We start from the raw sequence: 24,754 nt of genomic DNA, 5'->3' as shown, positions 1-24,754 counted from the left end.
CCCGGCGGGTCCGGAGGGGAGGTTTGGTTTCCTTGGCAACTGCGTTTCCTTCGGCCGTTAGCCGTGGTTCGAAGACAGAGACCTGAGGGTGGAGAGAAGTGACAGCGTGTGTGTGTGTGTGTGTGTGTGGGGAGGCTGTCAGCGTTGGAGGGAACGCTGCTTTGAGGATTGACTTCTTTCTTTCTCTGTAATGATTGCAGAGAACAGGCCTTTGCCGTTTCCTGGCAAAACTTCGAAATCAAACAGCTTGTTCCACTACCAGCGTTCTCCGTTATCCTTAACTGGACAGCGAAGTCCGTACCCGTGCAGCTGGGGCAGACCTTTACTGTTGCAATGAGAACTACGCCATGAGGACTGGTAAGACTTGGCCATAGCCATGACAGAGCCCCACAGGGTTTCATTCACCACTCTTCATGGTCCACTGAGCAGCAGCTTCTTGAAAAGATCTCGGAAAGACGATGGAGAGCAGCCCCAGGACTCCGAACCAGCAGCGACATCCGTTCGAATCACGCTTGCTCTCTTTGAGCCAGATCACAAACGTTGTCCAGAATTTTTCTACCCAGACCTTCTGAAGAGTTGTCGAGGGAAAGTAAAAGGTGGTTCTTCTGGAGACAAGGTCAGTGTCCTTGTGGCCTGTGGGGGACCTGTGTCGTATCTGAAGGTTTCAGAGGCTTTTTCAATATTGCTGTTTTGAGAGTTGGCTGGGAGGTGCTGAGAAGCGGGAGGAGGGTGGTCAGGCAGGAAAACTGGTATCAAGGCAGGGATTCTTGTTGTCAGGCCATGCTGTCTCACTCCTGTGCCTTAGCTGGGATGTGACATCAGAAAGGTGATATGTTGGTGACAGAATGTGGGATGTAATGCCTGTTTACTTTGGAATTGCTTCTTCTGAAGTGATTTTTAGTACCTGACTTGCTAGCAGCTATCAGGAGCTATTCTCCAAAGACCATTAAATGGAGATGTGCTTCTGTGATCTGATGCTGTATCTTTATTTGGGTTCTACTGTGCTTCACATGCTGAGCATCTCTTCCTGTGTGGTGGATGTGGTGCTTTCAGATGTGGCCTGACCATTCTGTCTGTGCATTGAAGGCCATTTCTCCAGATGGCACATAAACTTCTGTATGATGAAAGTTTTTCTATGAGAAGAAAGTTTATTGGATTCTAGTCATGTCTACTGTTCCTTTTCAGAGCTGTTTAGCAGGCAGTTTGATGATTCATGCTGCTTTTTGCTGGGGGGGGAATGTTTTGAGAGTTGGAAGAAGTAGAGACGGGTACAGCTGAGAGACCACCCAAAACACAGAGACACTCTCAGAGTCATAGATGGGTTTAGGATGGAAGGGAACTTTAAAGGTCATCTACTCTTAATTTCCCTGCAGGGTCACCTTCCACTAGATCAGGTTGCTCCAATACCTGTCCAGCCTGGCCTTGAACACTTCACAAAAGGGGCCTCTACCACCTCTCTGGGCAATCTGGTCCAGTGTTTCAACACCCTCATTGTAAAAAGTTTCTTCCGTATATCTAGTCCGAATCTCTGCTCTTTTGGTTTAAAACCATTCCACTTTGTCCTGTTGGAAATAGGTCCTGCTAAAAAGTCTGTCTCCATCTTTCTTCTAAGCCTGCTTTAAGTACTGGGAGGCTGCTATAAGGTCTCCCTGGAGCCTTCACTTCCCCAGCCTGCACAGCCCCAACTCTCTCAGCCTGCACTCACAGGAGAGGTGCTCCACTCCCTGAGCATCTTTGGCCTCCTTGGCACCCTCTCCAGCAGCTCCACATCTTTCTTATGCTGAGGACCCCAGAGCTGGACACAGAACTGCAGGTGGGGTCTCACCAAAGCAGAGGGGCAGAATCTCCCCCTCAACCTGCTGGCCACGTTTCTCTTGATGCAGCCCAGGATACGATTGGCTTTCTGGCCTGTGAGCACACTTTGGCAGCTCACGTCTGGGTTTTCATCCACTGACAACCCCAGGTCTTCCCCCTCAGGGCTGCTCTCCATCCACTTGTTGCCCAGCCTGTTTGTGCTTGGGATTGCCCCAACCCAGGAGCAGGACCTTGCACTTGGCCTTGTTGAACTTCCTGAGGTTTTCCCAGGCCCACCTCTCCAGGCTGTCCAGGTCCCTCTGGATGACATCCCTTCCCTCTGGTGTGTCGACTGCACCACACAGCTCGTTGTCGTGGGCAAACTTGCTGAGTGTGTCCTTGATCCACTGACTGTGCTATTGATGAAGATATTAAACAATATTGACCTAAATTCTGTGTGAAAGGTTGATTTGTCTGAGCTTCTGCCTGGATGCTCTAGTTTTGCTGGGTTTAGTGCCTGGGGTTTTGGTGGCAGCATGACAGGATTGAATCTGATGTTTTTGTCTCTCTTATTTCTACAGAAGAAAGACCCTGCTGATCCCTTTAATGATGACGAAAAGGAGAGGCATAAAGTGGAGGCTCTTGCTAGGAAGTTTGAAGAAAAATACGTATGTTTTTCTTTTTTTATATTGTGTTATCGCTTAGAATGGGCAATGCTGTTCAGCTCTTGACCAGCTGCATTTAATGGTCATTGGGTCTTACATTCCTGTTCTCCTGCAGTTCTTTATCTTGGCTGGACTGTGCTGTTTTCAGTGTTCCTTTTCTGTCTCAGGGCTGTGGTCCACAAAAATAGTTCAGATACATTCTTAAATCAGAGGAACCTGACTGAAATCAACAATGTTCTCGCTTGTAGTGGCGAGTAACTTACTGTAATTTATAAAATTTAATTTTCTTAAACAAAAATTAGTTTCTAGGCCTGGTAGCTGTGGCACGATGTAATCTGTGAAGTCTCTAAGGACGATGCTGTCAAGGGTTTGGACTAGGTTGGCCACTGAAGGAATGTGCTTTTTAGTCCCTCTCCCTCCCCAAAGGGGAAGGGAAAAGAGAATAAAGCAGACACACTTGTGGATTGGAAAAGAAAACTAAAACAGCTTTAATGAGACAATGATAGTACTAATAAAAAAAAAGGAAAATAATGACATTTATACACACCTGATATTGAACCCAACTCTGCAATGGCAATCCCCTCGTGTGCTGCAGAGCAGGCACCACTAGGCAAGCCTCAGGCTTAGCAGCAGACGTGAACTGGTTTCAGGAGGTGGATTCAGGAACTTGTGGATCAAGATTGAAGGCAGGAGAATGGACAAAGTCCTCCTCAAACTCCAGCTGTTGAAGAAGAGACCTTAACACCCACGAACCCTCAGCTTTATACTGAGTATGTCATGTATGGAACGGAATACTTGGTCAGGTTTCAGTCACCTCTCCTTCTCAGAGGTGTGACTCGTTTCTTATTTGTGACCCTTTAACCTCCCGACACTGCCAAGGTGGCACACAAGATTTAGCAGTGACCTTGGCTGTTTGAGGAGCGAATATAAACAAGAGCCTTTCAGCATCCCAATCTCGGGTAGAAACTATAAACAGCAGGTGTTATCACTTCTAGAAGCAGACGTTGTCTGCAGAAACATGCTGTTAACTTCAGAAAGCACAGCCTCTTAGAGGTGACCGAGCTGAAAAGTAAGAGCACTGGACAGAATTGTTTCTGTTTTAGCTCAAACCAGGGCAGGTGCTCTGGCAAGTCTGCTGCCCTTAGGACAGGATGGCGCTGGGTAGCAGGAGACATGCTGCTCAGTCTTACCCTTTTCCTTTCTGTTTTTCCTCTCGCTTCCCTTCTGTAGATGGCAACAAAGCTTCACTATGTTTTACAACTGGCACTTTTGGATAGCGAGTTGCTGTGTTCTCTTGTGATAGGAATTTGACCTATTGGTCACCCTAACGCACAGCATGTGTGCTTGATACATGTAGTACCAAGCTTGTGCTGGCTATATAGCGGTTATGGAAGAACAATCCATCTCTGCACTGGCCAAAATGTTGAAGAGATACAGACCCAGGTGAATGTAAAGTCTGCTAGCACAAACTCAGCCTCTCTGGCCGGTCAGCATTCCGTTTCGTTTGGCTGTGCCATTTTTGATTCCGTATGACAAGGCCTAAAATAGGACTTACCATATCCTGAGATTGCAGACTGATGTGAGTTAATGTTGGTTTGGTTCTGCCACTTCTAAGAGATAAAAAGAGCCAGTTCCCTTTTCTGTACTGGAGCCAATGTCTGTGTCCTGTATCGTGGCTATCCCTGCGGTAACTGCAAAAGAAAGATCAACACATTGTCAATCTTTTATTGTTTAGGGTGGCAAAAGACGTAGAAAGGACCGTATTCAGGACTTGATTGATATGGGGTATGGATATGATGAATCCGACTCCTTCATCGATAACTCTGAAGCTGTGAGTACTGGGGTGGGTGTGAGGGTAGGTAAAAGCCTGGGGGGTGACTGAGCTGACACCTGGGGAGAACTTGAACTGAGAGCGAGCCAGGAGTGTGCCAGGGCTGGGAATGAGAGATGCTGGGACAACTGTGTGGCAGGAGAATGCTGGGTATCCCACAGCCCTGTCTGTTGTTGGGGGAGCTTAAATCCCATTCCATTCTCCAAGCAGCTCAGCTACAGGATCAAGTACTGAAGTTTACAGTGCCCATAGATTGTTTTCTGTTATTTGCAGTACGATGAGCTTGTTCCAGCTTCTCTTACTACAAAGTATGGAGGCTTTTACATCAACTCAGGAACACTGCAGTTTCGGCAAGCATCTGAATCTGAAGATGAGTATGTTAAAGAGAAAAAGAAGAAGTGTCCCAAGGTCAGCAAGCTGGCTTTCTCAATTATTTCCTCTGTTAGAGCTTGGTGGATTTACTGCGTGAAAAGTGTTACCACTGGGAAACTGGTACTCCTCTTTGGTGGCAATGTCTGTCAGAGACAGTCCTGTTTTTGTAATACTAAAATGAAGTGGCTAAAAGGGGAAAGAGCCAGGAACAGTTGACATCCCTTCCCCTTAATGGATGGGATCATCTCTGCTGTAAAAGCTAGGTGCACTCTGAAATGTTGAAGACAGAGTGTGCCAAAACCGTGGTGATAGTTGTGTCAGGTTTGGGTTAATGCGTCCAGCTGTTCTCAAATTCTTGGGAGAGGGTCCCGAAGTGGCTCTGGGGGTGCAGGTAAGCATGTAGGAGATGCTTTGATTGTGACTTGGTTTTAACCCTCTCCAGAAGCGGAAGTTGAAAGATGGAGGTGAAAAAATTAAGAAGAAAAAGAAAGATGATTCTTACGACAAGGAAAAGAAATCCAAAAAGTCCAAGTTTCCGAAAGCTGGGTAAGAAGGGGGAGTTGAATGCTTGCTGTTCGACAACTTGCGTCAGGGTGACGGGGTGGTCTTTGTCACGCTGCAGTAGGACCTGTTGCGGTGGAGGGGTGGCTTAAGTTTAGTTCCTCTGCACTACTTGTTTGTGCATTTCCCAGTTTTCCTTGCTGGAATAGCACAGGTAGCTAAATAAGAGCGTACCTCACTGGAGATGATTTAAGCTCCATCACCTCTCTACAGTAAGGAAGGATAGCCTTCTCCAAGATGAAAAAAGCAGCAGGGCCTTAAGACCTCAAGAGGCAATAGAATATTTTTTCAGATGTAATTGGTTAAGGGGCTCAGATTTTCCAGGGGATTGGTGTTTATGGCTGAAGTGAACTGGGATAAAGGTATCCTCCTCTCTTCCCCTTCATTTTATATTCATTTCAGTTCCCTTTCCTCCTCTGTACTTTTCTTTACAGCTTTACAGCATTGAATGCAAATAAGGAGAAGAAGAAGAAGAAATACTCTGGTGCTCTTAGTGTCAAGGAGATGCTGAAGAAGTTTCAGAAGGAGAAGGATGCTCAGAAGAAAAAAGATGAAGAGCAGAAAGGGGCGACTCCTTCGGCAGCAGAACCTCCAGCCCCGAGGGAGGCAGAGGCGATGTCCGACCCTTTGCTCTCACTCTTCGGCCATGCCAGCGATAACGACCTGCTTCAGGCAGCAACAGCTATGGACTGCTTAACTGATCTAGACCTGGAGCGGCTCCTCAGCGAATCCCCAGAAGGGAGCCCCTTTCCCGATGGGGAGGATGGGAGTGATCCGATCGGGACAGGCTTGGAGCAGGATTTCAAGCAACCGCCATCCCTCCCTGAAGGCCTGCCAGCCCCTTTGGAGAAACGCATCAAAGAACTGGCTCAGGTAGGGCAGCTCTTTGTGGGGGTGGTAGATTTGTGTGGTTGCTTGAGCAGGGACAGCTCGATTTGCATGGCTTCACCCAGAGATAGAGCACACTTCTGCTGGGGTTTTGCAGTGATGCCTGGGATCGCACCTTTTGTGTCACACGGTTTTCTCTTACAGCCAAGTTACTTTCTTACATGTCAAAAAGTCCTTGACCTTGTTATCTACTGAATGTAGGACTCGCTATCGCATCTGTCAGAATGGCTTCTTTACCTCTCTTGTCAAAGCATGGGCCTGATCCCAGAGGTAATTTCCCAAGTCAATTTAACGGGAGTCAAATTAAAACGGGAACTAATGAGGCTGAAGGACAGATTCTGCTGTAATAGTTTCAGTGTGCTGGGCAGGACAGTGCCTGGGAAGTGGTGTATGGTCCTCTGCACATCAAATAAGTGCGGGCAGCTGGAAAGCGTTACCTGTTCCACCGGGTGAGAAAGCGTGAAAAGCCCTGTAGATGGAGCTTGAGGACTTGTTAGAACCATTTCCGTGTTGTACACAGGCAGCCTGGGCACAATTTGGCCTCTTCCCCGTGGGAGCTGCAGCCGGCAATTTGGATTATTTACCCATCTTTACCATCACAGGGCTGGGGTACTGGTTAGGGAGTGAAATATATTATTTTTTAGAAGTGTCTTTTGAGTGGTAGCCTGTGAGATTCACGCATCTTCTCCAAAATGTTGTGGTGCACTTTGGGAAGCACTGTTCTGGAGAAGTGGGATGGCATCGGGTGCTGACTGGGGATCTCTCTCCTGGTGTGCTGAAGCTGCGTGCTTTCAGGCTCACTGTGGGGCTGTCAGCACTAGCCTGTCAACAAATGCCATGATGTTTTGTTCCTGCTACTACCGTTGTTTTTTAAACATTCGTTTGAAGTCGCAGACACTGCTCTTAGACCTCTGCGGTGGTGTGTGTTCTGCCTTCTAGGGCACAGCTATTTATAGCATCCGTTACTTAAGCATCTCTTGCTAAAGAGAAGCTTTCCTTATAACCGCCCTCTGCTGAGAAATTTTGTGTTTACAGTTGTGGTGAGCAGATGGGAGAGAAGGAGGCGTTCAAGAAAGCTGATAAAAAGAACGGGCTCTTCATGGATGTTTCTATTTGCTATTCAGTCTGTTAACAGAAAACACTGGAGCAGCTGGTTTTGACCTATATTGTGGTTAAAGGACAATATTACAGAGGCTCCCATGATATCAAGTTAATTGTTGCGTTGTTGCAAAATAGCGTAATAGCAGCCTACCTGCAGATTTTCCTGCTTAGATTTTCCTGCTACTGGACTGTGTATGTTAAGAAGAGAAACCAGGGAGGAGGAGAAATACAGGATTTCACAAATTGAAGCCTCTGGGTCAGTTAGGATTTTTGGGACATGAAGTCTGTTTCGGAGAGAAACTAAGAGGTGCCAGGTCTCTTCCATCCCGGTGGGTGGGAGCATCTCCACAGTTAAAAGGAGCCTCCAGGCATTTCCTCTTCTACTTGAACTGATTTGGCCTTAACCCTTGTCTTCCTAACAGAATTCTTGGGTTGAGGTTTCTCTTTATTTAGCATTGAGCATTCTCCTTTGATTTTGCCAGCTGTCTGTGACCTGCTGCTGACAGAGAGGAATGTACACCCTCTGGGCATAAATTAATTGCTTACCAGCCTCAACTTTGGAGTGTTAAATCAGGGGATTTCAAAATCACACCCTGCTCCTGATCTCCTTTCCCATGCAAGGAATCACCAGCTCAATGTGTTGCCTCATGGTGAATCCGAGCTTTGTTTACATCCCCACTCAGAAGAGACTGAAAGCCCTTGGCAACTTTCTGCTACTCATTCATATCTTGGAATTATTTTCCCACTGGACATATTTTTCATGGGTGTGATTTTTTGGGCAATGCAGTGTGTGCTGCAGTCACAGCTCAGGAAGCTTCCTGAACAGGACTTTTCTGATTTTTAGTTTCCGTGGTGTTGGTTGGAAATAACGTATCCTCTGTGGCTGCTGCTCTTTCTGTTGGTTAGTTGTTCTGCTTAGTGTCCAGAGTGCTCTAGAAAGCCTGGTGATAAGTATCCCTGACCCTCCCTGAACATGACTAGAATGATCTTTCCTGTTCCAGGAAAAGCTCTATGCTCATCTTAACTTCACGTCAGAGCTGTTATATTAAAACTGTGGGAAGAAACCCATGGAAGCCAGTTGCCACCAAGCCATCTCCTTTGTCCTGTTAAATGGAAGATTCTTCGCTCCAGTGTAGAAACTCCAGTGCACTTGACTCTAGAATTGGAAAGGTCTATGGACAGGACATAGTCTTACCAGTTCCTATGTCAGAGTTGGACTGGAACTGAGGTATAAGAGGAGAGGACACAATCCTTCTGTCTGTCTTTTGTGGCAGCTTTTAGCCCACCTGCAGCAGGTAGCTGGTGTGGAGTTCGGTGGAGTAAAGCAGCACCTTGTTTTACAGTATTTCTGAAGGGTTTAAAAAACATTTGATTGCTCGTGCCTGTCTCTGCCTGTGAACTGATGATGACTTGTGCTGTTTGCTAATTTCCAGGCTGCCAGAGCTGCAGAGGGAGAAGGCAAACATAAATTCTTCACTCAGGATATCAACAACATCATATTGGAGTAAGTGCTGCCAGGAGAGAAGAGTGGGAAAGGAGAATATTAGACAGAGCATTTTTGGTAAACTCTAGAGTCACGAGAGTGTCCTTGTACAGCTCTTTCATGTTATCCTAGGCATGTTCTGCGTGAAAGTCTCTGAGTAATGGCTTTCAGGTGAAATATGATGTATAACTGAGGTAGGAGAATATTCAAGGGGCTGTATCCAGGCCTCCTGTTCTCAGCCTGATGCTTGATATCTGTGTCCTTAAATTTGGTCACTTGACCTGTGACTGTTGCTTGACCAAGAGCAGTAAATCTCTCCCTGTCAGAGATGTCAAGCGGGTTCTTTGCTATTTAAGTTAGATGCTATATGAAATATTTTACAACTGGGATAAGCCTGCTGTGTTCAACTGTCTGTCTGTGCAGACTGGTGTAACTCCACTACTGCTCCGTGTTTTTGAGTCCACCAATTATAGAAATGTCAGTGTTGTTTCACTCAGCTGTTGATAATGGCTTCATTCTTCTTCAAGTGCCTGGAGAAGGCTGACGAACACACACAGCTTTGTGATCATCGCAGTGTAATAATACTTGCACAGAGGCTTTAATTTCGTTAAGGTTTATCAAGGCACTTGAAGGGAATTGCCAAAGGGAAGTTTGGGAGTCTGGTTCCCTCTCATTTCAAGTGGTGATTACCACCTCTCAGCATTTCAGCACCAACTGCAAAATAGTCCTCATCTGTTGTCAGACTGATAACTTGAGCCACATTCAGAAGAGATTTAGATAGATTTGTATAGCTTTGCCATAGAGTCAGGGGCTTTTACACTTGTTATTGACACTGGGAGGAGGCTTAAAAAGCTCATCTCCTAAACAACTGTGTAGATGTGTTTGGCACATGCTGACCTCTCTAACCTGCTCACTGGGAAGTAAACTCAAGCCCAAGGGATAAAATTTGATTCTATATTACACTGCTAATGTAGTTAGACCACCACAGTGTCTGCCATAAGCGGTGTGCACCTCTCATTTCATTGCCAGATGCTCCCGCACTTCAGTTGCCAGGGAGAACTGCCCAATAAATGAGGCTGATGGCATCCTTTTGTTCCACTTCCAGATACTCTGAAATTAGATTAAAAGATATTGCCTAGGTTAAAGGACTAGATTTTGTCGATTCTAAAATCGAAAAAACTGTCATGTGGTTTGGCTTGTACTTTGTCCCTTTCTCCCTGCATCCCAGTTGCATTTGTGTTGCTTAGAGAACCCTTGCCGGGTCCTTTTCCAACACTGTGTTTGTCTTGTTCTTCAGCATAGAGCTGCAGACCCGGGAGCTCAATAGCCAGATCCGCTCAGGGGTATACGCCCACCTGGCTGCTTTCTTCCCGTGCAGTAAAGACACCCTGGTCAAGCGTGCCCGTAAGCTTTATCTCTACGAACAGGTGAGTGAATTTGGCAGCGCAGCCCTGTCTCGTGTATGCGTTACTCCCGATGTCCTGAGCATGGTTGTCTGCCCAGCGTGGTGGTGTCCTTCGCTGAGTGTGGCTTGAGCACCAGCAGCTGGAGGTGTGGGTTCAGAACTGGCCAGGACTTGACCCGCCAGATTTGGGTGTCTCGGCTGGGACATGCCACATGGAACTTCAGTCTGTTCTGGACTTGCTCTAGGGTGGCCGATTGAAGGAGCCTCTGCAGAAGCTCAAGGAAGCCATTGGAAGGGCCATGCCAGAGCAGATGGCCAAGTACCAAGAGGAATGCCAAGCTCATACTCAGGCCAAGTTTGCCAAGTAAGCTCCTTGTTCACTTGTTACAGATCTGTAGCTCTTCTCAGCAGGCTCCCTGTGACCTGTAGGCTGCTCTCGTGAAGTTTGCCACTGATTTTTGTCCTGTAGTCAAAAATTGCCGATGGGCGTTAATTGGCCTAATTAAACTGTGTGTTTCTCTGTGCTATCTGTGATGATGCCAACTGCAGCAGCATTGATGGGACCAGAATTTGGCTGAAGTGTTTCGCCTCTGTGCGGACGTATCTTTAGGAAGCTGGCAGTCTGAGAAGAGTAAGCCTGGATCAGTCCCATGGTCTCTATTACACAGTATTGGGAGATTTCTTAACCTCGAGAGCTTAGCTTGCACCATAAGCAGGAGATTTAGGCCTCCTTCCCATTGCACGAGTTCTCAGTGATTGGAATCGATGATCTTAAAGGTCTTTTCCAACCTAAATGATTCTGTGATTGACTGTTGAGAGCCCTGAGTAATGCTATTTGGAGATACTTAATCCTGTCCTTGAATCTCCAACACAATGACTTCCACATTGTCTCCGTCTCCATTTTAGGATGCTGGAAGAGGAAAAGGACAAAGAGCAGAGAGACCGAGCTTGTTCTGAGGAGGAGGAGGATGAAGAAAAGGGAGGGAAACGTGTCGCGGGACCACGAAAAAGATTTCAATGGAATGATGAAATCAGGTTTGCATGATTGAGACATTAAGTGAACCTGTGACTTGGCTTATTCTATGCAGCTGGAAGTGAAGCCTTTTGGTGTTTGTATCTTGTTCTCAGAGCAGCGCTGATCACCTGTAGTAACAGTCAACTTGGAGGTTTGTGGCAGACTGTGCTGTTTATAGAAGCCACCGTTGCATTTATTAAATCTCCCCCTTCTATAAGTTGCAAAATTAAGCTGATTTCAGGCACAGGCCAACTCTGAGAGAAGTGGAAAAGAAGGAACTCAGCTGAAATGCTGAAATCCTACAGACTAGACTCTTAACAAGCCCAGATTCTGATTGAGAAAGCAGTTAGCGCTAACGGGGGTTGCTGCCCCTGGCACCTGGGGATCTGACAAAGAAGAGGTTACTGGGAGAATGGGGAGACTGACACAGGATAAAAAGGAGAATCCTGCTCTCTTTTTCATCTTACTCTATAACAAATTGGAGTGCTGCTCCATAGGTGACAAAAACAAGCTTCACTTTCTGCCTTCTCATTGCCTCTCAGCCTGAAGGTTGGCAGAGGGATTCAGTTCTGTGGGTTGTTAATGACTCCTGTAATTCTGGCACCAGTTTGCTACCTCTGCTATTTCAGGAGATTAAAGTGGGAAGGGGAAACAAGGCTTTTCTCCCCTGGTGCATCGATGTGAGTGCACGCACAGAGCGAGGAACGTGCCTTTCCCTTCCTCTTTCTTGCAGAGGCAGCACAGGGTCGGTTTTGTTAGGGAGGTGTTACACAGAGCCAGGCGTGTCTTGGTGTATTTCTCCAGGCCTGGAGAAAGAGAACGACCTCCAACTGGGGAAAGTTGATCCACGTAACTGTATTTGAAATCTTCCTGTTCTTCAGGGAGCTGCTTTGCCACTTGGTGAAGATTAAGTTGGATGGTTATGACCTTGACAAGAATAAGGCTCAGTCTCTAGAGGATTATGTGAAGACCTTCCTAAGTGGAGAGGTGAAGCCCCTTTGGCCAAAAGGCTGGATGCAGGCCAGGTGAGCAAGAATCAAGTTGTACTCCAGGGATTCTTTGTCCTAAGGGACCTCGGAAGGTCCTTAGTGTCCTACCCCCTGCTCAAAGAACGGGTAGCTTCAAAGTTAGGTCAGAGTGCTCAGGGCCTTGTCCTCCGGAGTTTTGGAAATTTCCAAGGATGGAGGTTACCACAGCATCTCTGGGCCCCTGTTCTGACACTTAATCTCTCTTCACTAAGTCTTTTCTCCTTATTTCCAATCAGAATTCCCCTTGCTGCACTGAACTGAATATTCCCTCTTTTTGCTTTTTACTACGTACATCTGAGAAAAGTCTGGCTACATCTTCTTCATGGCTCCCTGCCCCATCCCCAGCTTTTTAGGTAGCAGAACACTGCCATTAGATCCCTCCTTGGTCTTCTCATTTTCCAGGCTAAGCAAGCCCTGTTCCCTCAACCTTTCCTTGTCTGTCCTGTGTCCCAGTTCCTCAGCCACCATAGTGGCTCTGGACCATCTCTGGTCTGTCAACATCTCTCTTATATTGTGGGGACCTCAAAACTGGACACTGTATCCAGATGTGACCTCACAAGTGCTAAACAGAGGGGAGTGAGCACTTGAACTGCTGCCTGTGCTCTTGCTAGTACCTGCCAGTACATAGATGGCTCTTAGCAGCACGCCCTTGCAGCAGTGGCTTATGTTCAGCTTGTCCACCAGTACCCCCAGATTGTTTTCTGCAAGGCTCCCACATAGCCTGTATTGCTGTGGGGGGTTATTCTATCCCAAGCTGCAAGAACTTTGCGTTTGTCTTTGTTGAACTTTATGAGGTTTGTGTTGGCCCCTTTCTCCAGCCTGTCGAGGTCCCTGTGAGTGGCAGGCCCTGCCCTCACAATGTATTCTGCCCCCTGTTTTCACGTAACCCTCAAACTTAATTGAGAGTGCGGTCCCTGCCATCGTCCATGTTGTAAATGACAATGTCGAATAGTCTCGGTCTCCAGATTGATCTCTGGTGGGTGCTGCTGGCAGTGACCAGGCACAGGGTAGAACCGGGCCTGGCATGAGCCTGACTACTGGTCTGTGGTTTCTTGAATCTGTGTCACAAAGGATCGATCTGTAATCTCTGTCAAGAGGGATACAGTTTTATCAGACACTTTGGGAAGTCTGCCCTAGAGCATTCCCAAAAGAGAGCAAAGCAGGAAGTTTTGTGGGTTTTTTAGGGGCTTACAGACTTGCAGTAGACACATCTGAAAGTGTACGCAGGAATGTGGTGTGGGTTTCTCTACCTATCTCGTGTCTTCACGGCTGTTTCCTGCTCTTTCATGCCCTCAGTCATCCATGCCGGCAGTTGCAGAGAGCCCTACAGGTTGCCCAGAGTCATTCCACTGCGACTGTCATCAGCTTTTGCCCTGCTTTGTTTTGCTCAATAGTTTTAAAGAAAGGACAACTGTACAGTCTTACTGCTGGAGTCTCTATCTCTTTGCACTTAAAGAGCTGGGCAGTGCTGTCTTCTTTCTGCTGAATTAGCTTTTTTGATTTCCTGGGCGACAAAGGAAGAAGTAGGTATGAGTTCTTAAGAGCAGTGAGTATGAGTAGCACGATACGGCTCTGTCTGGAAAAGTCCGCGGCCATTTATTGCAGCTGCACGTGCACAGGAGAGTCCAGTGATGTGCATGGCTGTAGTGTGGCTTAATAGCCTATGGGAGCTGGATGACAGGAGGTGGGCGCTGATTCCTACTTAGTTAATGAAGATATTATGAGCCTGCGGGTCTTAGCTCACCAGGTTTTTAAACCATTTTTCTCTGAATAAAAGCATGTTACCATCCTTTGCCCCAAGTTTGTAGGTGAAACTGTTCTTAGGCATGCAGATGTTCACCTGAGACTCAGTGAAGGAGGGCTTTCCAGTGAAGTTAGCTACAGAGTGACTCAATAAAAGTGGTTTTTGTCATTGCTTTCCAACAGGTCAAGGATGAGGGTTTTTCCTGCTGGGACCTCCTAGAGTTGGACTCGATGATCTTTATGGGTTGCTTCCAACTTGAGATATTCTGTGATTCTATGATTTTGTGGTGTAAAACCAGAGGGTAGACTGACAACCATGCAGGAGAGGAGTGGGATTGGCAATGCTGGGAGAATAGTAAGCAATTTTATGGACAAGTCAGTTTAATTCCCTGTCATTGATCATAGAAGTTCATCTTTAAGAGGAACCTGAAGGTGGACAGAGCAACAAGTTTGTGTATGAGTTCAGAGAGCCGGTGCCATGATTCTGTTTCCTCAGTTAATGCTAAAAGGCAATTAACAGAATACAGGGTTGAAATAAGCTGTCTTTTTAAAAGGAAAAGTATGACAAAAGCCTTTATCGAGTTGTTAATAGCAGACAGAAAAGGTATTTGATACGCCAGTACTGAAAGTTTATTTATAAGCTCCTCAGCTTGACATCTAAGAAGGCAGCTGAGTGGCAGCTGGTTTAGATGAATTAGTGTTTGTGTAAGATTGTGGTTTACTTAGCCTCAGTATTAAAGGGGTTTGGATGAAGCTTTATTGGTGGTGGTTAGTTGATTGTTACAGAAATGCTTGTGCTGATTTAAAAAGTCACCTCAGCTGTTTGCTGAGGGATGTGAAGGTGACAGAGGCAAGCAACGTGCGAAGGCTTCTCGTCCATGTTGCTGTGTCTGAGGCAGGTGAAGGCAACTTTTCTCCCTTGAAGTTGGTGAAGAGTTCTTGGATGATCTGCCGGCTCTTGGGTGATCTGTGGCAGCAGTAACACCCAGCTTGAATGATTGTACTGCCTCTCCAGTTGGCTGTCGGCTTTTCAAGCTGGCAGAGCTTTTTCCTTAGTTACTGTTCAATAACTGCCTTAACGGCCTTTCCAGCGCCTACAAGTGTAGCTCCACTGAGAGGGAATTGTTTGGGGGAGTTCAGGAGGATTTTCCTGGAAAAGAGATGAATATTTATTTGCTCTCTGGGGTTTTAATTTCGCTAAGTCCCCTGCTGTACTGTGCAGCTCTGTCTCCAGTGATCCCAGCTGCTCTACTGGGTCTTGCTGGATATCACTTCTCATTGCTCTCTTCCCTTCTTAGGACACTGTTTAAGGAGAGCAGGCGTGTACACGGACACCTCACATCAGTCCTGTGAGTATCGCGCAGCATTCCTTTGGAGTGATAACTGGTGAACTCCGTTCCCCGGGGCCTGGGTGGATCACGTAGGAGCACCTGAGGTTGGCTCCCGTCAGAGAGTTTGGCGCTGCTTCCTTTGGGGATGTATAGGGAGAGTAGTTGTGTGCGACATCTCCCAACAACAGCCTTCCTGAGGTGCTTTTAGCCTTACAGTAAGCTCAAAGATAAGAACTTGGAAGCCAGGTTGCCTCCTGGCCTTGTTCAGCAGACTGGAGTCAGGCCTCTGCGCTGTCCCTGGCAGGCAGAGGTAAAAATGAGTCTGATGCCAGCACTACCTGTTCAGTCGGTCTTTACCAGGTTCTGGATTCCCCCTTTCTTGTTGCCTGGTTAAAGGAGGGGTACAACGGGCTCGAGCTAGTGAAGATGGGTGCAACAGGCTTATGGGAGGCAAACTGAGAGAGCCATTGGAATCCAGCTGGGCAGGTGCTTTAATGCCAACGGGTCTCGTGGATCTTGCTGGCAGTCTGTAACAGATGATGATAGAGGCTTAGGCTGAGGTCTGTTTGACAGTCCCGTTCTTGGCACTGGCTGAGCGACGGGAAGTGTGAGAGTCTGAAATAGAGCGCAGTCATCCTTCCCTCAGCCATGCTGTTCCAGCAGCTCAGGGATGTCTTGTACCGGAGATTGCATCTGACCAGACTGAATGATCTATTTGCTGTGAATTTGGCAGATGCTTTTGCATCCTTGACTTCTTCTGGGAACCCAAAAGGAATGTGTAACTTTTCTCCAAAGCAGTCTCTGTATCAGTTTCTCTCTGGGGTATTGCTGTAGTGAGATCAGTCGTGGGTTTCTGTAGCAGCTCGTAGCCCTGCAGCCGGTGCGGGATGTGTCTGCTGTATGCTTTTTGCTGTTCTGCTCCCATTTCAGGACTCTGCTCCGCTCCCTAATTCGTTACCCTCTGTGGGAGTTGGGGCTTCCTAGAGCAGCAACCAAATGTTGTACGATTTTGAATCCTAGCAACCTGAGACGCTTCCTCTGTTCTCTTGGTTCTTTGTGAAAGACTCGTTGGATCATCATTAACAGGGCCCGAGCGTGCTCCCTAATTAGGTGCTTCTCTGTGGGCATTTAGTGAGCCGTGTTTCTTTTGTCTCCCTCAAAACAGGGCGAAGAAGAAAGTTATAGCTCCTACTAAGGTGAAAGTGAAGGTGAGTTCTTGGTTTTCTGGTTCTTGTGGTTAATATATACCTAGAGTCTGCCCTCTTAAATTCTGTATTTGAGCCTTGCAGCTATACATGAAGTACAAGGAAGCTGTAATGTGAAATAGCTCTAGTCAGTATTGGGCTTGAAAAAATGATGAGAACAGCAGCTAAAAACGATGGTGGCAGCAGCTGGGAGGGAGGCAGGGGGCTGGCAGCCACAGAACATGCTTATTCTGCCTTTTATCCCCAAATCAGGAACATTCCCTTTTCAGCAGTAAACTTAGCCTCTGTCCTGACTCTGCCTTGTCTTGCGATTTTGTTCCAGGAATCTTCTTGCAAGCCAGATAAGAAGACATCGGTTTCTGTGGCTTCAGTGCACTCAAGCAGCACCTTAGCTCTGTCTTCAGAGCCCCAGGGAGGAGCTCTGGGCATCAGTGCCCAAACCAGAGAACTCTTGTCCCTTGGGACAGCCCAAGCAGGCAGCAGCACTGTAACTCCTGCTACCTTCATGGATGACTCCTTGGATGAGGATTTAATTCATAATCCCACTTCCTCCCTGGAAGCAGTCTCTAAGGAACTGGCTGTGCTGAACAGCAGAGCAGGAGGGAGCCCTGACTTTACCCTTCCTGGAGCTCCAAAAGCTCCACCAGAGAAGATCCCAGCTCTTGCATCCTCAGAGGAGAAGAGGACATTTCCAAAGTCCAACCCTGCCCCTACATCATCCTCTGGTTCCCTCCAGTCTCCTCTAAATTTCTTAGCTGAGCAGGCCCTGGCCCTGGGTCAGTCTTCTCAAGACAAAAAACCAGAGAACTCTAATTACAAAGAGCTCTCCTGCCAAGCCTCCCCCAGCAAAATCCTTCCTGATGCACACCAGGCTAAACAGAAACACCACAGCCTGGTCCGGCCAAGCCACGGGCCTCAGACCTCCACCGCAGTGCCGGCTTCTCAGGTGAAGGTCTTTCACTCAGGCAGCCAGCTCCAGAAAGCTTTCACCTCCCCAGCTCCTTTTGTCAAACTGCAGAATCCCAAGTCCTCCTCCCCGCTGCCCCAGCGCTCCCTCCTCCAGCAGGTCAAGTCATCAACCAAAGCTCAGAGCTTCCATTCCTCTGCGGCACCTGGTGGCACCCAAAACTCCAGCAGCTCCCACAAGAGCTCGGGCTCATCCTCATCATCTCTCAGCTACACAGGAAAGCATTCAAGTGGCTCTAGCTCTTCAGGGCAATCTTACAAATCACCCTTTGTTTCTGGCTCCCTCTCCAAGCACGGGGCTTCTTCCAGCAGCTCCTCGTCTGGAGCTTCTGCAAACCAGGGCTGCTCCTCTGGGAGCTTGCTGCCCGGTGTGCAGACCCCTTCCTCAGGCCAGGCCTCCAGCCGCCCGTCGTCGAGCTCCTTGGTGAAGAAGACCCCTGTTTCGCAGAAGCTGACTCTGGTGGCACCTCCTGGAGGCTCAAACGGAGATTCTAGTGGGGGCACTCAAGGGGTGGCCAAACTGCTGACCTCCTCCCTAAAGCCAGCTGTTGTTAGCAGCACCGCATCTTCTACCTCTGTGACGGTAAGGAAGGGAGTGCAGGCCCAGCTGAAAGCTGGGAGAACTTGAGGCATTGTGTCAGGCCATCTCCTGATTTGTTCAGACCTGCTGTTAAAGTGATAGCTTCAAAAGAGTTTCCTGAAATTCTTGAATGACTGTCTGGATCTTGGCTTCTTACGCTAGGGAAGTCCTTGCCTTTGCCATGGGCTCGCACTCCAGAGTTTAAGCTTTCCTTTTCAGCTTAAAGCTAAGCGAAAATACTGTGATACCTTCCAGACTGTGGTTTTGGCATAGGCTGCGTAATGTTCCTGCTCTGACTCGGCGAGTTACAGGGACAGTAAGGCTCCTGTTTGGGTCAGGAGAAAGTGCAGTAAGGCAAGTTATCACAAGACCTAAAAATCACTGCCTGAACTAAAATGATAACAATTTGTTGTTCATTAGTTCTGCAAACTTGACCCTCTTTAAATAATTGCAAGTGATTTTAGTCTTAGTGCCACTTTTCTCACAACTGACCTGTAGAATACTGGGCTATAAACTCAAAAAGCCCTCCCAATTTCTTTGTGGGTTATCTCTGCTTTCTGTTGCTCCGAGTTACTCCCAGAAGTGGTGTTTGGAATCGAGCTCAGCAGCATGCTATGGAATTCAGGGTCTGACAGTTCATTGACACATAAGGTCACATAAAGGACTGCCGGGTTACCTGTTGTGTTATTCAGCCATTGTGTTTAATGGCATAAGGACCTTAATTTTCACTTGCAGCAAAAAAGGAATCATTCCTAGCCCTGTTGCTTTAATTTGTTGTTTGCTGCTTATACCTGCTGCCTTTTGTGGCATGTGGAAAGAGCAGGGCAATTAAGTGAGTGGATGTAAATGGGCCTGAAAACTGTACGCTGCTCAGCTGGCAGTGTCTGTTACTGAGAGAGCGAGCTGAAAAGCATTCCCCGATGATGTCTCTCTCTGAGGGGGAGTGATCTCAAATAATGTTTTTGGGTGCAGGGTTACCCCAAACTTTGATGCCTTGTCAACAGTGATATGAAGGATGGAAGAGGAGAACATCCAGCAGCGGGGCTGATGGTGTCCCAGGCACCTCCAGATGGACTCAAGAGTTGGCAGCTCTCGGCCCCTGGCTGAGAGGGTGTTTCTTGCACGGAGAAATTCTCGAGGACTCCATGTTTGGCAGATCTTCTTTAAGTACAAATGTCTTGGCTTTCCCCCACCTGACTGACCTTTTCTGTCACTTTTCAGAAAGGAACTAGTGGAGCTGTGCTGCTAACAAGTTCTTCCTCCTTAAGTGTACTGGCTCCATCCTACAAGTCCAGCAATCCAAAGCTGCCAGCTGCCCTGAGCTCCACCCCGTTAGGTATTATCTCTCCTATTCATTCCTTCCCTCTTCATGTCATCTCCTTCAGTTCAGACTCCTCCCCAAAAGCAGGAGTATCAAAGGATGCAATAGTTACGGGACCTGCTCCGGGAACTTTCCACCACGGCCTTGGCCACAGTGAGTATTATCCAGGTCTCACATGTGTCTGTTACTTGTGCCTGTGCTGTGAAATAACAAGAGCAGCGATGCTCTGCTGTGTTAACCCCTTGCTGACCAGCCCATCTCTCTTGTTGTTGCTTCATGCTGTAATTTGTGCATTTATGGCTCCAGCAGTTGCATTTGGAGAACCTTGGGCATGCAGCTAGCCCAGAATTTCCAATAGCTGGAAGCTGAGCTCTAGGCTAACTGCTGCAGCTCCTCTGCTTGTTTCCATCTTCGATGTGTATTTGTTCTTTTTTTTTTTTTTTTTCCTTCTCCTTTCTTTTGTTTTTCTCTCTAGGTCTTCTAGCTGGCTTGCACTCCAGCCCCCACCATGCAGCGCCACTCCCACATTCTGCCCTGTCCACTCATTTACCGCAAAGTTTGCCAGGTAACTTGTCAGACAGTCGTGTTTGTCTTCTGCGTCGTGTGAGCCATCCTGTATCTCAGCGGATACTTCATCTAGGGCTGAGAGTGAAGTAGTTGTCAACATTGTCCGACCTAAAAGTTGTTGTCACTAAAGCACGTGGCCTCCCCAAGATACAACGCAAGACGTTAGCCCTCTGTGTCCTTCGCTTTTTAGTTAGCGGGGGCAAACTTGTGCCTTTCTGTAACGATGAGCCCTCAGTCCTTGTAGCAGGTGTTGGTTCCCAGCGGTACTCGGCTTTGCTGCTTGCGTCGCGGTGAAGAATTACCCTGCCAGTATGAAAGCCCTGCGTGTTTAGGCACAGTCTATCAGGGCCATCAGGGAATGAATATTCTGTCTCTGTGGAGTTTTTTTACTGGTGACCTATATAAAAATGTGTCAGACCAGAACGTACTGTGTCTGTGCGCTCAGCTAATTGCCTGCATCTCCTTTGCGACGAGTTTGTAGTGTACGTGGAGACTGCTTTACTTGGTGTTGACAGCGGGGTGACTTCTGCAGTTAAGCCTGTTCCTGCCTCAGTTTGATACCTGCAGAAGCAGTGCGTAAAACGAGGTTTCTGAAGAACACCTTCTCTTGCCTGATGGGCTGTGAGCGTCTGTAAATATGTAGCATTGTCGAGGAAGCAGATAAATATGGGGGATCCGTGGAGCATTTAGAAAACAAACGCAGGGCCAGAAGATCGAGCTCATCTGCTTCGGGGCATTGCTTATCCTGTTGGTAATTGCTCTTTCTGCTTTCTTGAATGAGTGCACTTTAGCTTTCAAGCAGTTCAGTGCCGGCATCTTAGTACCTGCTCTTGTTGTGACTGTCTTACTGGGCAGTAAGAGCCTGATTTAGGAGTGGGTGGGCTTGCCTCCTTTTGGGGCGCTGAGCCCATTAGACATACGGACAACCTGCTGAATCTGATCTGGTCTCCTCTTGCGATCATGGGGTAAAATGCCCACGACCAGTGAGCCCAAGGCCCGTTTGCTGAAGGAAGGAGGGAGTGCTGTGTGCTGGTGAAAATTCAAAGAATTCATTGTCTTTGCTTGTTTTGCTGAAGCAGCTTGAGGCTTGCTGTTAGGCCTCTCCAATGCAGTGGAGCAGAAGGAGGAGGTACTAGCAGCAATCACTGCTGTGGCAGACCCTTCCCATTTTTAAATGGACAGTTACTGGAGAGGGAAGTCATTGATTTTGGTTTGAACATGAGGTGCGAAATGTGTTCTGCGTCACTGAGGAGGAGTTCTTTGTCCAGTTATTCAAGAGAATTTACAGTGCTTACTTCACTGTTGTTTATAAAGCTTACGATGAAAGCGTTTTTTGATGAACTGCTTCTGTAAAGCAGGACATAGTGCCAAGAAGCTGCAAGTAGCCAAAAGGTGACCAGGACTAAGTGCAGAAAAGCTCATCGTTGTGACAGCTTCAGCAGGGACCTGCTTTCTCACTCGTGTTTTCATGCAGAGATTGGAGACTGAGCTCGGTGCTGTCACCTCTGGCAATAGTATCAATTGTGGCACTTTGTAGAAGAACTCAGTGGATATTTAAGTGGCTACCATAATCTTAAAATGTATTAATTTGTTTTGCCTCATAAATGAGGGCTGGCCGCATGAGCAGATGGCCATGGCTGCGCTGCTCCGTCGGAAAGCTGCTTAGGGAAGTTGCGACAAATGCAGGGCAGTGTCGGTATTCTAAAGGAAAGTACTTCTGCCCGCATTCATCAGCGAGTGTGTGAGCAAGGAACAATCGAGCGCTTGCTTGTGCGTCGTCACGGCTGTTTGCTGGTGGAGGTGCCTGCGTGCTGGTGCTGCGGTGCTGGCTGCTCGCTTTAGAGGCGTGACGTGCTGGGACTGAACTCTTGCATGGAAAGAACTGTCCTTGTCCTGGAGAAGGTGGTGTTGCTCTGCTGCTCGGTGCTGCTGCTGCTGCTTAACTGCACATCTTGTTTGTTCATCATAGCCTGGTGGTGATTTCAATTACTCCACAAAAAATTCTGCTTCCTTAAACTTCCTTTCTTTTCCTCTTTTCTGTGCATTTTCTCTTCTCCTTCCATGTCTGGTCCTTTCTGTTACTTCAGTCGTTAGATTCCTGTGATTCCTCTGGCTATCACTGGGCACCTGAGACCTTTCTGCAGTGGCAAAGGTGCCCTAATGGCGTTACTTCAAACCACCTTTCGATGCAAGGCAGCCAGTACCGTGTATTTCTAGTTTCCTAGATGGGGAGACACGGTAGCCTGACTCTGAGAAGGGCATAGGCTAGCGAGTCAACCAACAAACGGAATTTGTGCTTTTGCTGGGAGGCCGCAGGAGACCCTGAGTGCTTCCCGTGTCCATCCTTTGCGGAAAAGACGGGTCTGCTCCCAGTTGTGAGATGTCTCCTCTTACCCTCCGATTCCTCGGGGCTGGAAGGGAGAAGCAGGTCTTCCTGTGCGGAGCAATCTGGCTGCCAGCTGCACGCAGCTCCCGGGAGCTGATGCCAAACAGCCTTCCCCACTTGGTTTTATTTTATTTTATTTTTTTTCCAGATGCTTCTCAGCTTCACGGCAAAGGGTCCAATGCACAGCAGCGCAAGTTGTGACCTCTGCAAGGAGGGGTGCTAGAGCACACGTGGGATAAAACCAAGAGGAACAGATCATAAACTTTGGATGCCAGCTGTGACTTTCTTCTTTTTCTTTCTTCTTTTTTTTTTTCTTTTTCTCATGACAACTGGAGAGACTGAACTGTGATGAGGAACTCATTGGTGCGTTTGCTCCAAGGCTTTAAGAGCTAAAGCCCCCACACAACAGGGCCACCTTGAGCCATGTCCTAACGAGAGAAGCATTTTGTAGCACTGTTTTATTGCTGCTGCCCTTAACGCATTCCCTGGCACTGGCAGGAGTTAGAACTCACGGGGAGACACAGGAGTCTTGGCTTTCTCGTGGTGAGTTCCCGCCCACCTCTGTCTAGATCTGCCAAGTACCTCCAAGTCCAGTTACCTCCTTGGTCTCCCAGTGGGAGGATATGAAAGGTGCTTCTTTCTTCTGCTTTGGATTTACTTGGATAATTCTAGCACTGCCAGCGCTTTCTGAAGACGTTTGATGAACTTTTCAATTGTACGGTGTAACTGTGCTATAGTTAATCAGAGGACTTTACATTTCCTGTGTGGCGAATCGAACAAACCAGCTGATGTTCCCCTCTTTAGAAGAGACACTTTCAGATGCAGTCATTGACTTTGAGAATTCTACTTCAATTGAGTTTGGGATTTCTTTTTTTTTTTTTTCCTCCAAAGGGATGCTTTTTTCCTGCTCAGTTTTATCCTCATTACCATCGAATGCATTGGATCGAATGAGACACTTCTTGGCATGCCACATTGATAAGAAGACATAATTCCAGTGCCTTTTATGGTGGAGCAAGAATGGACTAGCGACACACATTTCAGCCCTATTTTGTGTGCTCCTCAGCCCTTTTTTAATCATTCTGTATTAAAAATGTATTCTGTTTTATTTAATAGAGCTTTTTATGGTTGCACATCAGAAAAAAAGAGAAAAAAAAAAAGCAAACACACAAAAAAAAGCTGCACTGTCTGGACTTCAGTGGTGTCTTGGTGACTGCAAACGCAGTACCAAATCCAGCAAGAGCACCAGTTCTTATCCGAGTTTGTGCAAGTGGGTTCCAGACCCTCCCCTAAAGCCATTCTTTCCTAGGGTCGTCAGTTGTGATCTCTTTGGTGGGCAGAGGGAATGATCGAGATTAACCGAGGTCGCACTACTAGCCGAATGAATTCCAGAGAGTCCTGTTGCTCTCCTCGATGATTTCTGCACTATGATCATGTGCTTGTCACGGCTGCAGGAACGAGGACCATCTTGAATCGGGGTGTGCCTCTTCTTTTTAAATTTTTTGTTAACTCTGAATATATCTCATGAGCACCCCCTTTCAGTCCTTGCAGAGCTAAGGGCAGGCTGTGGTTCCATCTGAGCTTTATGGGGTTGGATTTTTCTGCTCTATCCTGCCTCGCCAGGCTGCCTTTTCTCCAGCCCCCACAGCCACATCTGAATCGTGCAGTGATAGCGCTGATCCGGGTCGACTTTGCTGGTATTTCAAGCAGAGGCTTGCAGCCTTCCTTCTTGAGCTTTGGGGAAGGATGCTGACGCTGAATATACCAGCAAATAACTGCTTTAGTTTTCCCCGTTTCTGGTAAGATCCAAGATGGACTGTTTTCAATCGAAGCTGATAAATAATTTCCCGAGATCGGTGTTTCCATTTGTATTCTTTTTAAGCAGCTCCGATTTAAAAATTGTTTACAGAAAAATACCTAGGTCGTAGCAAAAAGAGCCAAAGAACAGAACTTGCGTTATTCAGACTTAAGCACAGCGGTTACTGGCGGGACTCTGAGCGGTGGATGTCACGTGGTTCCCGTTGAAGGCCTAATCCTGAGAGGTACTTTGCACCTTCAATGGTTGCTGAAGAAAGGGTTCAGACCCCCGGCAGGATTACAGGGACTCTCAGCGAGTGACTCGAGGTACTGGTTCTACTCCCTCTCTTTGCTTTCACTTGAATGCTGCTGCTGCTGGGAAGCACCCATGTGCTCAGCCAGAGCAGAATTGCCCTCCTTCTAGGAATTTAGTGAAGCCTCTTGCCTCAGGGAAATGTTTATTTGGTGGAAATTCTGTGGGATTTCTTTTTTATATGTTGTTTTTTTTTTTCTTTACACGCTATGAGTGAATGGTAATGGAGCCAGAGTTGCAGCAAGGCAGAACCACGCGGAGACCCGGCAGTGGATGGGGAGCTGGGGGTCTGGCATCTCAGCCTCGACGAGGCAACATTTTCGTGACGGTGTGGGGTGGCGAGGCTCCCACAGCACGCACTTAGTACAGCAGTTCCTTTTGAGTGCAAGAGCTGCAGTTTACTCT

At 47.5% G+C, this 24,754-nt stretch overlaps 1 protein-coding gene across 1 annotated transcript; it reads left to right on the top strand.

Moving 5' to 3' along the window:
- The first annotated feature begins 376 nt into the window (after positions 1–376).
- Positions 377–22,443, top strand: UBN1 (ubinuclein 1). Its single transcript, XM_009874339.1, has 17 exons — positions 377–616; positions 2,376–2,462; positions 4,195–4,290; positions 4,564–4,698; positions 5,105–5,208; positions 5,658–6,096; positions 8,646–8,716; positions 9,993–10,122; positions 10,346–10,464; positions 11,007–11,135; positions 11,997–12,140; positions 15,185–15,235; positions 16,383–16,425; positions 16,745–17,971; positions 19,190–19,442; positions 19,765–19,854; positions 22,391–22,443. The coding sequence occupies exons 1-17, from the start codon at positions 377–379 to the stop codon at positions 22,441–22,443; spliced, it is 3,411 nt and encodes a 1,136-aa protein (XP_009872641.1).
- The last annotated feature ends 2,311 nt before the right edge of the window (positions 22,444–24,754 follow it).

The sequence above is a fragment of the Apaloderma vittatum genome, unplaced genomic scaffold, assembly GCF_000703405.1.
Source record: "Apaloderma vittatum isolate BGI_N311 unplaced genomic scaffold, ASM70340v1 scaffold13568, whole genome shotgun sequence".
NCBI classification, from domain to species: domain Eukaryota; kingdom Metazoa; phylum Chordata; class Aves; order Trogoniformes; family Trogonidae; genus Apaloderma; species Apaloderma vittatum.
This window is presented reverse-complemented; position numbering and strand designations above follow the sequence as displayed.

What these genes read in the sequence shown, in the direction of transcription:
- UBN1 (XM_009874339.1), top strand. Translation starts at nt 377, where the DNA reads ATGACAGAGCCCCACAGGGTTTCATTCACCACTCTTCATGGTCCACTG. An exon ending in GTGGTTCTTCTGGAGACAAG is followed by an intron (nt 617 to 2,375) that starts GTCAGTGTCCTT and finishes TTATTTCTACAG; the next exon opens with AAGAAAGACCCTGCTGATCC. An exon ending in ATCAACAACATCATATTGGA is followed by an intron (nt 8,717 to 9,992) that starts GTAAGTGCTGCC and finishes CTTGTTCTTCAG; the next exon opens with CATAGAGCTGCAGACCCGGG.